Source organism: Oryzias latipes, chromosome 9, assembly GCF_053564925.1.
Source record: "Oryzias latipes strain Hd-rR chromosome 9, Olatipes_Hd-rR_3.1".
In the NCBI taxonomy this organism is placed as follows: Eukaryota; Metazoa; Chordata; class Actinopteri; order Beloniformes; family Adrianichthyidae; genus Oryzias; species Oryzias latipes.
Window position 1 is genome coordinate 1,511,572 of NC_136245.1, and position 13,822 is coordinate 1,525,393.

The following is a 13,822-nucleotide window of genomic DNA, read 5'->3' on the forward strand; positions in this document are numbered from 1 at the left end:
CAGAAAGAGGAAGAATTCAACTCCATCCCACTGAGACAGCAGCTGCTGCTGAAAGACCATCACTGATCCAAATCTTCACAACATTCTAAGAACTTGCTTCCATAAACAAAGATGATGGTTTATTCAGGAAATGATGAGGTGTTAGGAGGATTTCTTGGTCCATTCTCACAATAGAGACAGTTTCTGTTTAGAGGTGTTTGAAGCAAAGCTGAGACTTCTATGTGTCTCCATGATTGTCCTGCAGGAGTTACCCCCCCCCCCCCCCCTTCAATGAAGGTCAAAGTGAGGCGAGAATCTCCAAATGTAGCTAGTACTACTTCCTGACACCAATATTCCTGCGGCGCTCTCCGTTTATGCCTTGGCTGATGGCATCTCACCTCCCGCTGTTCTGAATAGTTTCGGGCATCTTTGCATGTTCTGGTGGGTCCAGGCACCTTTTGATCCTGTATTTGTGGCCTGTTCAGAGATGATCCATCCATCTGTGCTCTCACACTGTCCAGACATTTTTCGACCAGGACTTCCAGATATTCTTAGCCTCTTAATGTATCTGCAGGTGCTGGAAGACACCATACAGGCTTTTTTCTCTCATGAGGGTTCATCCACTTCCCTCTTGCAGTCGACTAGCTGTCGTGGGGGGGGGGCCTCAACGGATCATTGGGGCTTTGTTGGCTGTGTGTCACTGTACCCGTTTCCAAAGTCCTACACACTTTGTGTCCTCAGACATACACACTGAAACCAGCAGTAAAAAGAACAAATGTGAAAGAAGCACCACTAACGGGCTGTTTGAACACGCCTTCTGAATGTTATTTATCTGGACTTTTTGCCTTATTTCTGATCTCATTTACCAATTTTCTTGTTTTGTGATTGAAAATTTGAGGAAGCTGATTGGGAAAATCTTATTTCACGAACTCCTCTTTCATATATGGTTCTGAAAAACAACTGTAGCTTGCAGCTGTGTTTCTTCTGTGGATTCTTAGGAATGGTCGCACAGCGACTGCTGGATGCTGAGTTAAAGAAAGAGTTATCCACAGTTTGGCCCAGCCTTTCTCAAAAGACCATGGATCTGTTGGTAACCCCACACAAGCGTGAGTATCGTGGCACGTTTCACACAATCTACAGAATCCGTCTGAGAGCGAGCAGCTCAGAGACGTCACAGTGGAGACTGGAAGCTGCTGCTGCTGGATCCGGGCTTTGACCCACCTTTTAACAGGAATCCTCGGTGCATCATCCATTTACGGCTGGCTCTCTAGCAACAGTCGACTCCTTCCGTGCTCAGCATGGGGGAGGGAATTTGCTGGGAGCAAATCCTTCATGAATTAACCCCAAAAAAGAAAAGAAATGCATGGATAATTGTGAAATTGAAATGCATCATGAAATAGTTCTCCTGATTTGCTACGAGAAGTTGGCTTTGCTGTCACAGATACTCTCCAGAGATCAGTTTTTGCTGAAGCAGCAGGTTTGACACCCCCTTTACAGTTTAAGGCCCAAAGAGCCGAGACGGGATTAGCTAAAGGACTAAATTCCACCTTAAAAAGGATTCCTAAATGCAAAAAGAAAAATGAAAGCAACTTTTTAAATGACTAAACTCCAAAAAAATGTTAAATCTCTCATGTTTGTTGTTAATAAAGATTTACAAGAATGTTTTTAAAATGTAATTAAGAGTTTATAATTCTTGTGTTTTTGTATGAATTATCAAGCAATCCTGTCACTTCATAACTTTCAGTTTAACCTCTTTATTCATCCACACATGCCTTCTCAAATTTTAGATTACACAATTGTTATTGAATAGATTGAAGACAATAATGAGTAAAGCTGAATGTCTTCTCCTTACTTTGTCCGTTCACTTCCCTCCTCCTCACTCTCGCTCTCGTCCTCCTCAGCCAACGAGCTGACCGTAGGAAAAGTTTACGCGGCTCTGATGATCTTCGACTACTATAAGCAGAATCGAGCCAGGAGGCTGCAGATGCTGCAGCAGCCGCAGCCAAGCACGTCCAGCTCCCGGGTAAAGCATCCCTTCATGCTCCCGCACACACACACACAAACACACCACATGCTGGGATGCAAAGCTGCATGCATGCAACCTCAGAAGATGACAGATGCACACTCTGGCTGTTTGCCTGCATGAAATCACGTGTGAATAGATGGAGTTAGCGGGCCTGCCGCTCCTCCCCTGGGAACATTTCTTCTGCTTGTTGTCCTCAGTAGTTGGTATTAAAATGTCTCTGAACATCCCTGAATCAGCAATCGGCTGTGTTCCTCATAAAAATGCTGCATATCCACTCCAAAGGTGCAAGTCTTTTCTGCTTTTTCCTCAACACATTTGCACAGCTCTGGTCTCATTCATGAGGATGTTTACCTTTGAGACTGACTGTTGTGGCAGCGGATCATGGATTGAAATGCTGTATCTGAATCAGTGCTGACATCTATTTGTAAAAACAAGCCTTCAGGGAAAAAGAAGGGGGAAATCTTATGTTAAAAGGAAATCTTCTAGTTTTACATTTTATTTTCTTGGCACAACACAAAGGAACTGGATATCTATGCTTAATGTCCCACTCTGATCATCTTCTGATCTGTTTTCAAAATGTTCCCAGTCTTTTAGTGACGATGATGCCGTTTATAGCCAAAATACCAAAACCAGACGTTTTCCAGGTCATAGTTTCTGCAGAGCGGCAGGTGCTTAAATTCACCTCTGAGTTGTGAGCGGGACTGTTGGCACGGAGTAAGCCTGCACTACTTCCCGACATCCTTTGGTTTACACGCTCTTCCACTGGCTTACAGCTCTCACTGCCCCAGTCTAACGTTACCGGTGCAACAAAAACAGCGATCAATATTAGAGCCGTCCATCCGTTTGGTTCTGATCCAGATTCCAGCTCAGACCGGGAAAACAAAGAGGTTCATGGATCTACCTGTCTGCAGGTGGATGATCAGAAAGGGGCGGAGCTGACCACAGCCTGGAGCACCTACGACACGGCTTCAGGCTTTTTCAAACTGCATTTTTCTGTCTGCTCCTGATTCACAATGATATGAATAAAGAAATACTCAGAAATGCAAATGTAATCATAAATCCTACTTGTTCTTCATGATGAGGCAAAGCCACAAGAGCACATTATAAACACCCAAAACACCATTTTCATTGGGGTGGGGCTTTTACATTATTAAACCTGAACAAAGGGGGGTTTTCTTCACAAATTTATGCATTTTTAGATTAAAAACTGAAGGACCAACAAAAAAATACAGAAAATCTATTTATGGTCTTGTTCAATTGTTTTTAATTTGTCTGTTAATTGATTTTTTTTTTATCCAAGCCTGCAACACACTCTGAAAATGAATGTTGATCCTCCAAATGAGCTCAAAGAAATCCACCTATACCTGTGGTTATCGAAAAGCCTCTACTTCTATGTTTGAATCCATTTTTTTTATTTGCATTTTCTATTATTTATCATAAAAGAATGAATGTTTGCATTGGTAGTTGTACATTTAGGCATTTCCTCACAGTCCCATTGCAACCTGACCTGAGTTCCAAGGCCTTTTAGATGTCATTGAAAACACTGACTTGTTTGGCTGACTGGATGACTATACTGCATAAAAGCATGATGGCTGGAAAGGAATATTATGCTACTGGTGTCCATGTGTGGATGGTACCGAGCCCCCACTGCTGGACCCGGGTCTAGCAAATATTCTGCCTGCTCCCTCTGGATGTCTTCAGCATGTTGCCATCCGTCTCTCCTCCACAGTGCAAGGTCGGGGCTCTCTTTAAGCCATTGCTGCCTCTGACTCACATGCAGGGACAAAACCTGCCAGTGATCATCAGCGTGGACTCTCCCAGCATGCTTCAGCCCAGGCCCAAACCGCGCCCCATCTCCCAAGCACCCACCAGACCGAGCCTCGGCTCGTTCAACAATGGAGGCACGCTGTAAGTCTCTGAGTGCACACCCTGGGTTCACCATCCTGCCAATATCACATGTCGAGCTGTGTTCGGTGCCACTAGCATGTTGAGTCTTCACATGGAAAAACCCGTCAAACCAAACCAGAGACCTGTGCTACAAACTGATTTCAGCCATGCAAGCGAAACACGTATGCAGATCCAATCTGCAGTCACGACTTCTTATTTTTTAGGTATTTCTGGCCTTGAATTGATAAATACAAAGAAATCCTGTCTTATTGATACAAAACAAACAATACTTTACAACTCAAATATGTATTAAACGCTAGATTCCTGATGTTTGTTTTAATGGAATCACACTTTAGTAACCTCTAAGAGGAAGGAAAATGTCTGTGGTCTCCAGCACATCAGTGGTAGTGTGTCACAAAACCCATGTTTGGAACTGGATGCAGCAAGAAAGTTCATCTGCAGGTGGTGAGCTTAAAGTGGAGCCGGTTAGGAAAATACTGGTGTATTTTGTAGTAGAAGCACCAAATTTGCCATTGATGTACCGTGCTATACAGTCTGTTCCTTCAGAAAAGCACGTTAGCCAAGAGAAAATCCAAGATTTTGTAATATAGAAAATATATACATAGATGTTAAGACTGGGGAAAAGAGACATTGAACATTTTTGTAACAATTGAGTGTATGGACGCCATCTTCACGAATGGCAGCCAATTTGGAAATGTCTCTAGACAGCGGCCGTCCGTATAAAAAAAAAAGTGGGCTATTCTGCACCTCTGGTCATTCCCAACTCAGATTTTGAGCACACATTAGAATCTTGTCAATGTACACATTTGTAGACGACATTCCTCCCAAGAAAGCACAAAGCAATTCATTATTACGCAGATCTCTGAGTCGCCATGATGAGTTTTTTTCATCATTAATGCCATCTCCCTATTTTGACCCAAGGTGGCCGGGATCACCAAATTGCCCTCTGGTTGTCACCGGTCCATGTCAAAAGCCCTCATCGAGTGCTGTGCAGCTACTGTAGAATTTCTGACAATCGAACAGCAGCATAGTCATAGTCTGGGAGTCCCTCTTGTGTCTTTGGTCAAACTCTATGCTCGGGGGTGGGGGTCGCAATCTGAAATTGGCCAAACATCAGACCATTTTGGGGACCTTGGAGACCCTACCATCAGGCAATAATCGCGCTGCTGCCTTCCTGCCACCCGCCTATCACTGGACTGCCACTGCGCGACCTCCAAATGTAACCGGATGGTCACTGACGATCCAGTCAAGAAATCGTCCGGTTGCCGTTTATTTTTTATTTTTTCTGAAAACCTCTGCTTTCGCCGCGCAGCGTGTGAAAATGCGACTGCCGCCCCCCAATTGCAAATGCCACCACGCAGCCACCTCCTGTTTTAGCTGAAAAACCTGCATTCAGGTCGCTGCGCGGTGACAGTTGGGATGTGTGACCGTAGCGGCTCCACTATTAGAGCTCACCTGAGCGAAACAGCTCAAGATGCAGAGACAGAACTGTGTGAAAACGCACCAAAGACAGTCAGCTGTCACACTGGAACTACTAGCAGCAAATGGACGGAACATTAGCTGGTAGTTAACACTTGTGCAGTCAAATGTCTGATGTTTATGGCTCCAAACTTTTTGATTTTAATTTAAAAAAACAATTTCTTACGTTTTGTGGGTGTTTGTAGACAAAGAGGTACAGGTCAGACTTGTGTAACACAGCATTTGTAAGTGTGATACAGTAGACCTAGTTATGAACAGCCATCGTCTTTTAGGATGTTGGAGACCCCCAAGGACACGTATCCAGCTACAACGAAGCGAACCGTCAGAGGCCCGTCTGAGGATGCGTCGGACGCCGCTGTCATTCAGGTACCACAGGCCGGAGGGGGTCCACCATGCTGTGTCTGTGCAGGACAGACGGGTTTTGAACTAACGGCACGTTTCAAGCTTTGTGCTTGTGCGGTCCAGGAGCCGATGGAGATGAGGAAGATGGAGACCAGTGTCAGCAGTACCATTCCTGCCCCAGAGTCCGGGCTGGAGATCCAGGGAAGAGCTGCCTCTATGCCTCGACTTAACATTGAGCTGCAGGTAACCCGTTGTGTCCGCTGTGTTCCTAGAAAGGGGCTGCACACTGTCCTGTTTTTTCTGGCCTCTCGAGAAAAAAGGTATCCTCAGAAATGAGAAAAATTTCACAACCATATGTATGCATTAGGCAACTGTCTAACATCATGTGAATAATGAGAATACAACCCGTCTTCGGTCTCCAGGTACACACCAGTTCACACCAGTACTACTTCAGTCCTGCTTGATCTTTAGTTTGCCTGAAAAGATCACATGATCACATATGTTTGCTCAATGTTGAGTAGAAGCTCCCTTTAACTGGCACAGCCAACAGTCTTCTTGGGAATGATGCTAGAAGTTTGTCCCACCCGGATTTGGGGATCCTCTGCCAGATCCAGCATGATGCTGCCGCCACCATGTTTCAGTGTTGGGATTGTATTGGGCAGGTGATAAGCTGTGTGGTTTTCTCCTAACAAACAGCTTAGAGATAACAGCAGAAAGTTCAAAACTTTGGCAGACAGACTCTCTTCTCTGAGCTTCATTGTTTTGTTCACTTGTTCCACGGTCTGACACCGGATTCTGTGGAAAGCTACACCCAACGAGTTCTATCGCTAAAGGAGACACGCCAACTTGGGAAGCCTGGCCAGCGGTGGCGGAGCGTGACCCCATCTTGGTGAGGTCATCGGTGCCCACGTGACAATGCTTTCTATAGCCTTTGGTGGCATCTTCATATAATATATATATATATATATATATATATATATATATATATATATATATATATATATATATATATATATATATATATATATATATATATAACATCATTTGTTGTTAAATAAGAGAAACAGTCAGCCTTAAAAGCTCAAACTTTAATGGAAAATGCATAGTTGCAGGACTTCTTACAAATAAAAAAAATATTTAAAATTATTTTTAAAAATATTTTTAAGAATAATTTCTAAGCTTTTAGAAGTTTTTGATCTCTTTGATATGTAATTGAAATTATTTATAAAAGCCCAAAAATAAGTAAATAATTAGTCCATAATAATAATAATAATAGATAATAATCAATCAATAGTAGGTCAATAAAAAGGATAAATAATAACAATAAATAAATAATAATAAATCAATAAGTCAACAAAAGTCCAAAAGTTAACAATAGATTAACTGATTCATGTGAGTGATCAGTTTGTGTAACAGATGCTATGGTGTCGGGTTTCTTCTCTAAATGTGTTTCCACCAAAGGTTCTGAACATATCCAGACTGTATTACTAGTTGGTACCACAGTGATCCATCTGGATTAGCTCTTTTTATTGCTAAGGTCCACTTTTTCCTGAAGTCTGAATTCATTGGAAACCTGCAAGAAAAGTTCAGTCACTGAGTCAGAAATGTATAAATCTATATTACTATAATAGTCTAGTCCTAGTATACTGTATACAGGTTTAACACAATAAAGTTTACATTTATGTCAACAGCTAATTATACGTACATCATGCAGCATGTTGATAACAGCCCTGCAGCATCATACATGTCAACATGTGTTCTATTAATGAAGCCCCTGCAGCAGTAAAAGAAAAGAATGATAGTCCTTACCTGTGAAATGTTCTGACTTCCTCCTTCGTGGACTAATTTCTCTGATTTTGGCAGTTGAAAGCCGCACAATGAACCGACATTTTGCAAAAAATGTGTTCACATGCACTGCAGCAGACTTGACCTCACCAAGATGGCGGTGCTCTCCTCCCATGAGGAATCACGTGATGTCTCCTCTAGCCATAGAACTCATTGACTGCACCGCTAAAGACGAGCTTTAGCTGGTATTTCTGTTGGAACTGAGAGACTTTATGAGCAGAATCAGAACAAGGAAGTGAAGACTTTAACCACTTCTGATTGGTCAGACTGACGACATGTGATTAAGCCTCCAAGAATGATTGGTGGAGACAGTTAAAGGGGCGGGACTTTTCCAAAAACAGAGCTGAAGCTGCGGCTAAATCGCGGTAATGTCATTCTTATCAAAGCGTCTTTAATAGAATCAAATAAACAGAAAGAAAAAAGTATTTTATGATCTTTCATATTCCTAACTACTCAGTGTTTGGATGAACACAGAGCTGAAATCCTGGAGATGGGAAATGTCTTTAGATCAGCGAGTGAGTCATTTCCCACAGCAGACCGGTTGAAAAACACGGCATTAGATGACACTCATTTTCTAATCCTTTTTTAACTTGAAGTAAAATTGAAGAGGTTCTGTGAAAGAAGTGGTTTTCATTTTTTTCATTGTTTAAACGTGTTTTTAAATGTTAACTCAAACTGGAGTTCACATTTGACCTATTTACCTTTTCAGTAACAGTTCTTCTGTGTTTTATCACCTGCTTCTTACTCTAACTAGGATGAGGGGGCTATCTGTCCTTAGCACATACGGAAAGAATGCAGTTTGAACTGAAAACATTCCCAAAAGGTTCACTATTCGACACCCCTAATGAACTTTTCAACTTTGTTTCTCTGCTTGTCAATTGTAACCCCCCTACTTGGATTATTAAAAAGGAGCAGTCCTTTGAGAGAGAAGCTGATGGAGTCCTCCGTCACACTTGGTTTTTCTCCCTTTTGCACCAGAAACTTTACTTCTTGTTTAGGTTATTATTGTGTTTTTCCTTATTGTCTAGATGAATCTATCTGATGGGTGAATTGACAGCTTCAGGCTTGTATTTAGGTTGTGCTCTGCTGTTCCTGATCCCTTCTTCTTCTCTGTTTCCTGTCTGTCCGGCATCACAGCAGAGCCAGTCTCGCCTCTCTGCAGGGATTCAGCCAGCTGTACGTACGCGCTCCTTCTGTCTTCGTGCTCATGGGTGAACAGGGTTTGGGAGGGTTGCTGTAGTTCACAGATCTCTACCTAACTGAGCTTCGTCCAGACCGGCTGTCAGACAAATAGAATTCACCTCAGGTGCCCCCCCCCCCCCCCCCCCCCCCCCCACACACACACACTTCCTAACCCTCAGCCGGCATTACAGTCCCTAAAAAGGCAGATTACAGATTATTAAAAGTCCCACTCCGATCATCTTTTGATCTGTTGTCAAAGCGTTCCTCTCTTAAGGAGGATTTTCCTGTTTTAAGCCAAGATCTAAAACCTGTGTTGTTTTCTACGATATAAAACTGAAACGTGACATTTCAGAAAAACACTTTTAAAATCAGTTTTCCAACACGATTTTTGATTATTTTGAACTGTTTCATCACTGAAAGGGAATTTAAAGCACACCAATGGATTTATATAAAAATGTACACTGTAGAAATGTATAGTATTCTGATAAACATCCCAATTCATCTGTCTTTTGATCAAGAAAATAAAACTAAGAAAATTCATTTAAAAGCACATTTTTCCGGGTTCGGACTGCTGTGCTAGGAGCAGATTTCATCCATAAGGCGTCCGAAGAGGAAAAAGTTAACATGTGCAGCCAACAACGTACTCATGATAGTTTGGTGCGGTTTCTGGTGAATCATTTAATGCCAAACGTCTGAGCTCAGAGAAAAACATGGCTCCACACCATGTTCCTCCTGCAGCGTCTGGCCCTCTGGTCTCTCAGCCCAAATACTGTCAAGAGCAGGGATGCCCAAATCCAGGCCTTGAGGGCCGGTGTCCTGCTGAAATCCCGCATTATCTGCTGCTGATTACCCGGATCAGTTGTGTTTAGCCAATAAGGACTTTTAATGGCAGGTTGGCTGGAAAACATGCAGGACACCAGCCCTCGATGCCTGGATTTGGGGACCCCTGGTCTAAAGAGTCCAGCTCAGGGTTCAGCAGCTAGGCTCCCGTCCTCCAGCTGAAGCCCTTCTGCAGGAGAGATGTTCTCTGAGAGAAAGAGCAGGTTGTGAGGCTGCAGAACCTCGTCTGATTGTTGGACAACCGGAACCTGATCCTCCTAAGACTGCACCTTTTCTGTGGTCCTCTTACTGCACACCAATGAACACTGTGCAAACATCTCCTGGGAACGCCCCCATCATCAGCTTCTCCAGTGGGCATGAGTCCGCTTCCAGGAGTAAGATGGACCCCCTGTGTGAGTCCTTGTGTTTGCTGGGCCTCACCGTCACACAGCAGGTCAGGTGGAAGCAGAAAACCCCCAGAAAGCTCAGCAGAGGCTTTACTTCTGTAGGTAGATGAGGTCGTTCCGGTTCCCTGTGAGCATATTGGTGAACTTCTGCTCTAGCATCGTCAAACCCAGCTTCGCGTAGACAGACACGCTCTGGTTTGCTGCAACAGGCAGAAACCACAGCGGGGCATGCCCTCTGCCCACACAGGAAGTGGCTGCTCCCTCCTCATCAGTTCAGAACCTGGATGTCTCAAGCAGAAGATAGATAGGACATCAGGACCTCATACCACAAAAACAGTTTCAATCCTTCTGTAGTCTGAAAGCGCTCACCACGATACTGAATTCGATTCAGTTTGCTCTCAGACGGAGTCCTGGGTGTGTCAGACATGAAGTTGTCTTCTTCTTCTCCCAGTCTGTCAGTGATGCCGGCTCCATGAAGCGCTCAGCCTCCACCACGGCCCCCCGACCGATGGAGCAGCTGCCCCTGAAGCAGCACACCGCGGAGAAACCGTGCCAGGGGAGAACCCACCACCATCACAACCACCACCGCTGCCACCACTGCAGAGACCGTGACCGCGAGAAGAGACAGAGGTCTCTGGATACTCCTGTGGGGGCTCAGCCCCCAGGCTCTGCAGGTCAGTCAGCGCCTGAGCCAGGTTCAAAGCTCAATAATGAGCTGCATCAGTGAGTCGTCTGCTCCCTCAATCAAGATTCTCAGACAGAAGGAACCACAGTCAAGACATGCAAAGGTTCTCAAGTTGGCCTCCGTTTTCTCTTTCCAAAGGTCAGGCAGGAGAGCCAGCACCCAAGACGGCAGCTTCCAGAGAACGGGGTCATCACCGCGGACGCTCCCACGAGAGGAAGCACCATCACTCCTCCACAGACAAACAGCGCTACTACTCCTGCGACCGCTACTGCAGCCGGGAGCACAGCTACACCAAATCTGCCGGTGCTAGCTGCGCCGTCTCCCCCACCGAGACACAGGAAACCAGCAACAAACAGGTGGGGGCTTCGACAGCACAGGTCCCCATGCAACACCTTTTCAAAGGGATCGAAAAATGTGGATTAGTGTCTACAGTATAGAAAAACACCCTGGATTCATGAAAAGTGTTTTTTCCCAGTTAAACTCTGCTTTTCTCTGATTTAATGAGTCTCATCACAGTTGAACTATTTCCCACACTCCAGGGTTCCAAAGACTTCCATCAGAATCGGGGAAAAATGTTCATGAAACGATCAAATTTAGAACAAGGTGGTTTACTTTTCCACTGCATCTCTCATTTATGAAGTGAATAAATGAGGTTTGGGTTCAACATGAACCATTTTGTTTTCTAACCACAAGTAAAAATGATACACAGTGAAGGAATATTAGGTTCTAAAGAATATAACTGGACCAAATTTCTGGTTTGAAGACATTTTTCTCTCATCCAAGCAGCTTATTCAGTTCTATGAAGGAAATAAATATTTGATCGTTTGCTGATTTTGTAGGTTTGCCCACCTAAAGAAACTGACAGTCTGTCATCCTGATGGTTCATCTGAACAGTGAGAGATAGAAAATCAAGAAATCCACTTTAAAGAATTGATTTACATCAAAAGTATCAGATCCCCTAGAAACCATTAAGAGTTCAGGTTCATACAGACCAGTTAGACTCTCCTGATCAACCTGTCACCTGAAGACACCTGTTTGAACTGATCACCTGTAGAAAAGACACCTGTCCACAGAATCAGTCCATCAGTCAGACTCTCCAACATGAAAAGACTAAAGAGCTTCAGTGGATTTAAGGGAGAAGATTGTAGACCTGCACCAGACCAGAATGGACTACAAAACCACCAGCAAGAAGCTGGGGGTTACCATGACAACCGTTACAAATCTGAATGATGTAGTAATCATTTGTAAAGAAGAGGGGAGCAGAATTCCTCCTTATGTGCAGAAACCGGATCATTAACTACAACAAAGCTCTGTGCTGAGAAGAAAGGTTTTTCCACAAAGTCTTTCTGCCAAGAGAGTTCAAATGTAAACAAATACCGTATATCAATTCTTTAATTTCTGGATTTTCTATCTGTCACGGTTCAAATGAATCATTAGGATGGCAGACTCAGTATCCTCTTGGTCAAATAGGATCAAATACTTATTTCCTCCGCTGTACTCACGACTTGTGCCTAGAGGATTCTTTTAAAGGCTGCAGCTCCTCATTCCTTGTGTGAGGACGCACATTAGTGCTCTTTGTTACCGTTGTTTCTAAATCAGGAGCTTTTTTTGACTCCTATGGAGCAGTGTGATGACACGCATGATGGAAATGACACGAGTGCAGTGTCTGCATGCCTTTTGCTACTGTCTCTCCTGTTTCTTCAGTGCAGTCTCTCATGGCCTTTCACTTTCCCCACTTTCTCTCGTCATCATTTCCTGTCCTTTTGGTGTTTCATAACGTTCTTCTGTTCTCCTTGTGTTTTCTGTTCATCATTGTCGTCCGTCACACATTTTTCTTGGTGTCTTCCTTTCTTTTCCCTTCTGGACCGGTCCTGTCCTTCTCCTGACATTTTTCCTCATCGTTCTATTGTTTCAAATTGCTTGTTCAATTTTCATCCAGGGCAGTGGTTGGGTTGATGGCAGCCCAGCGGCACTGAGCTCTGCTTCTAGCACACCAAGCCGTGGACGTCGGCAGCTCCCACAGACCCCCCTCACCCCACGACCGGGGGTGGCGTACAGGACTGCAAGTTCCTCCCCGGTGCACATTGTGCCTGCTCAGGCCAGTCTCAGCCGAATGAGCCGTGGCCAGTCGGAGCACAACGCCCTCCGCCAGAGCGGCTCCCGCCACTTCCCCTGTCCTGTCACCCGCATCAGCTCCGAGCCTTATCTAGGTCTGGGCCGTGCCGAGCCCCTGGACAGCCCCTGTGGCAGCCTTAGGGAGCAGCTGGATGTCTTCCGGGATGCGGCGTCCCTGTCCCCCAGCCCCAGTGTTGGAAGCTCATCTCGGACCACCATGGCTCGCGCGATAGAAGATTCACATCCACCTCTTCCTGTAAACTTTAGCGTGCCCAATGGGTACCATGTCATATTTGGGGACAGCGGCAGCACAGGATCTGGTATCAAGGCTCTTAGGCCCAGGAGGTAAAGGAGAGACAGAATGGTGCTAGCATGGCTTTAAACCAACATTTTAATGCATTTTTGACCTATTGTGAAGGGATTTATTATCTTCTTTGAAGGCTTTACTTGACATTGTCACTGTGTGTTAAATGCTGTATTTTAATCCAGTCTAAGTTAAGGAGAACATCTGAAAAGGAAGTGTTTCACTCGAGGTTTGAATGCGAATTTGAAGAACCCTCTCTCTTGAGGGGAGGTATAGCGTTGGCAATGAAAGAGCAGATCTTGAGCTGTTTTTCTGTTGTTAGCTTGATTTGATGTCAGCCTTTTGTTGATACCACCATGTTGACCCTTAGTCAACATCCTCAACAAGCAAAAAGTCAAATATTTTACCTCCACTCAAACCAAACGTGTTATTACACTCAGTGATGATGTGTTTTTGCATCATGAAATCTTGCTCTGCTGTCTGTTGCCGCTGTGGGGGGGGGGGGGGGGGGGGGGGGTCCAGCTGTTGTCTCTTCAGCCTTTTTGTGTCAAGCATTTCTTTTCAGGGTCAAACAGAACCATATCAGGTATTATTTCTGCCTTTGTGGCAGCGCTGATGTCCTCCTCACACACGACAAGCATGCCAGTTCACCAGTGCATCCAGCAAACAGCACAACAACTAACCAATAAAAAACACCCAAAAATGAAAACGAGGAACAATTTTTAGCCAAT

The 13,822-nt window shown here is 44.4% G+C and overlaps 1 protein-coding gene across 13 annotated transcripts in view; it reads left to right on the top strand.

The window, feature by feature from the left end:
• Positions 1–13,822, top strand: part of cacna1ba (calcium channel, voltage-dependent, N type, alpha 1B subunit, a) — a 115,671-nt gene extending 101,849 nt beyond the window's left edge. For 7 of the 13 annotated variants that reach the window (XM_078952392.1, XM_078952391.1, XM_078952395.1 and 4 more), the window contains 9 exons: positions 978–1,085; positions 1,881–2,002; positions 3,735–3,913; positions 5,665–5,758; positions 5,858–5,977; positions 8,717–8,755; positions 10,439–10,661; positions 10,811–11,028; positions 12,612–13,822. In XM_078952392.1, the coding sequence (XP_078808518.1) occupies positions 978–1,085; positions 1,881–2,002; positions 3,735–3,913; positions 5,665–5,758; positions 5,858–5,977; positions 8,717–8,755; positions 10,439–10,661; positions 10,811–11,028; positions 12,612–13,136 (1,628 nt within the window). In that variant the 3' untranslated portion in view covers positions 13,137–13,822. Of the gene's footprint in view, positions 1–977; positions 1,086–1,880; positions 2,003–3,734; positions 3,914–5,664; positions 5,759–5,857; positions 5,978–8,716; positions 8,756–10,438; positions 10,662–10,810; positions 11,029–12,611 lie in introns of those variants that run through there. The other 6 variants (XM_078952402.1, XM_078952393.1, XM_078952398.1 and 3 more) reach the window with 6 other exon arrangements.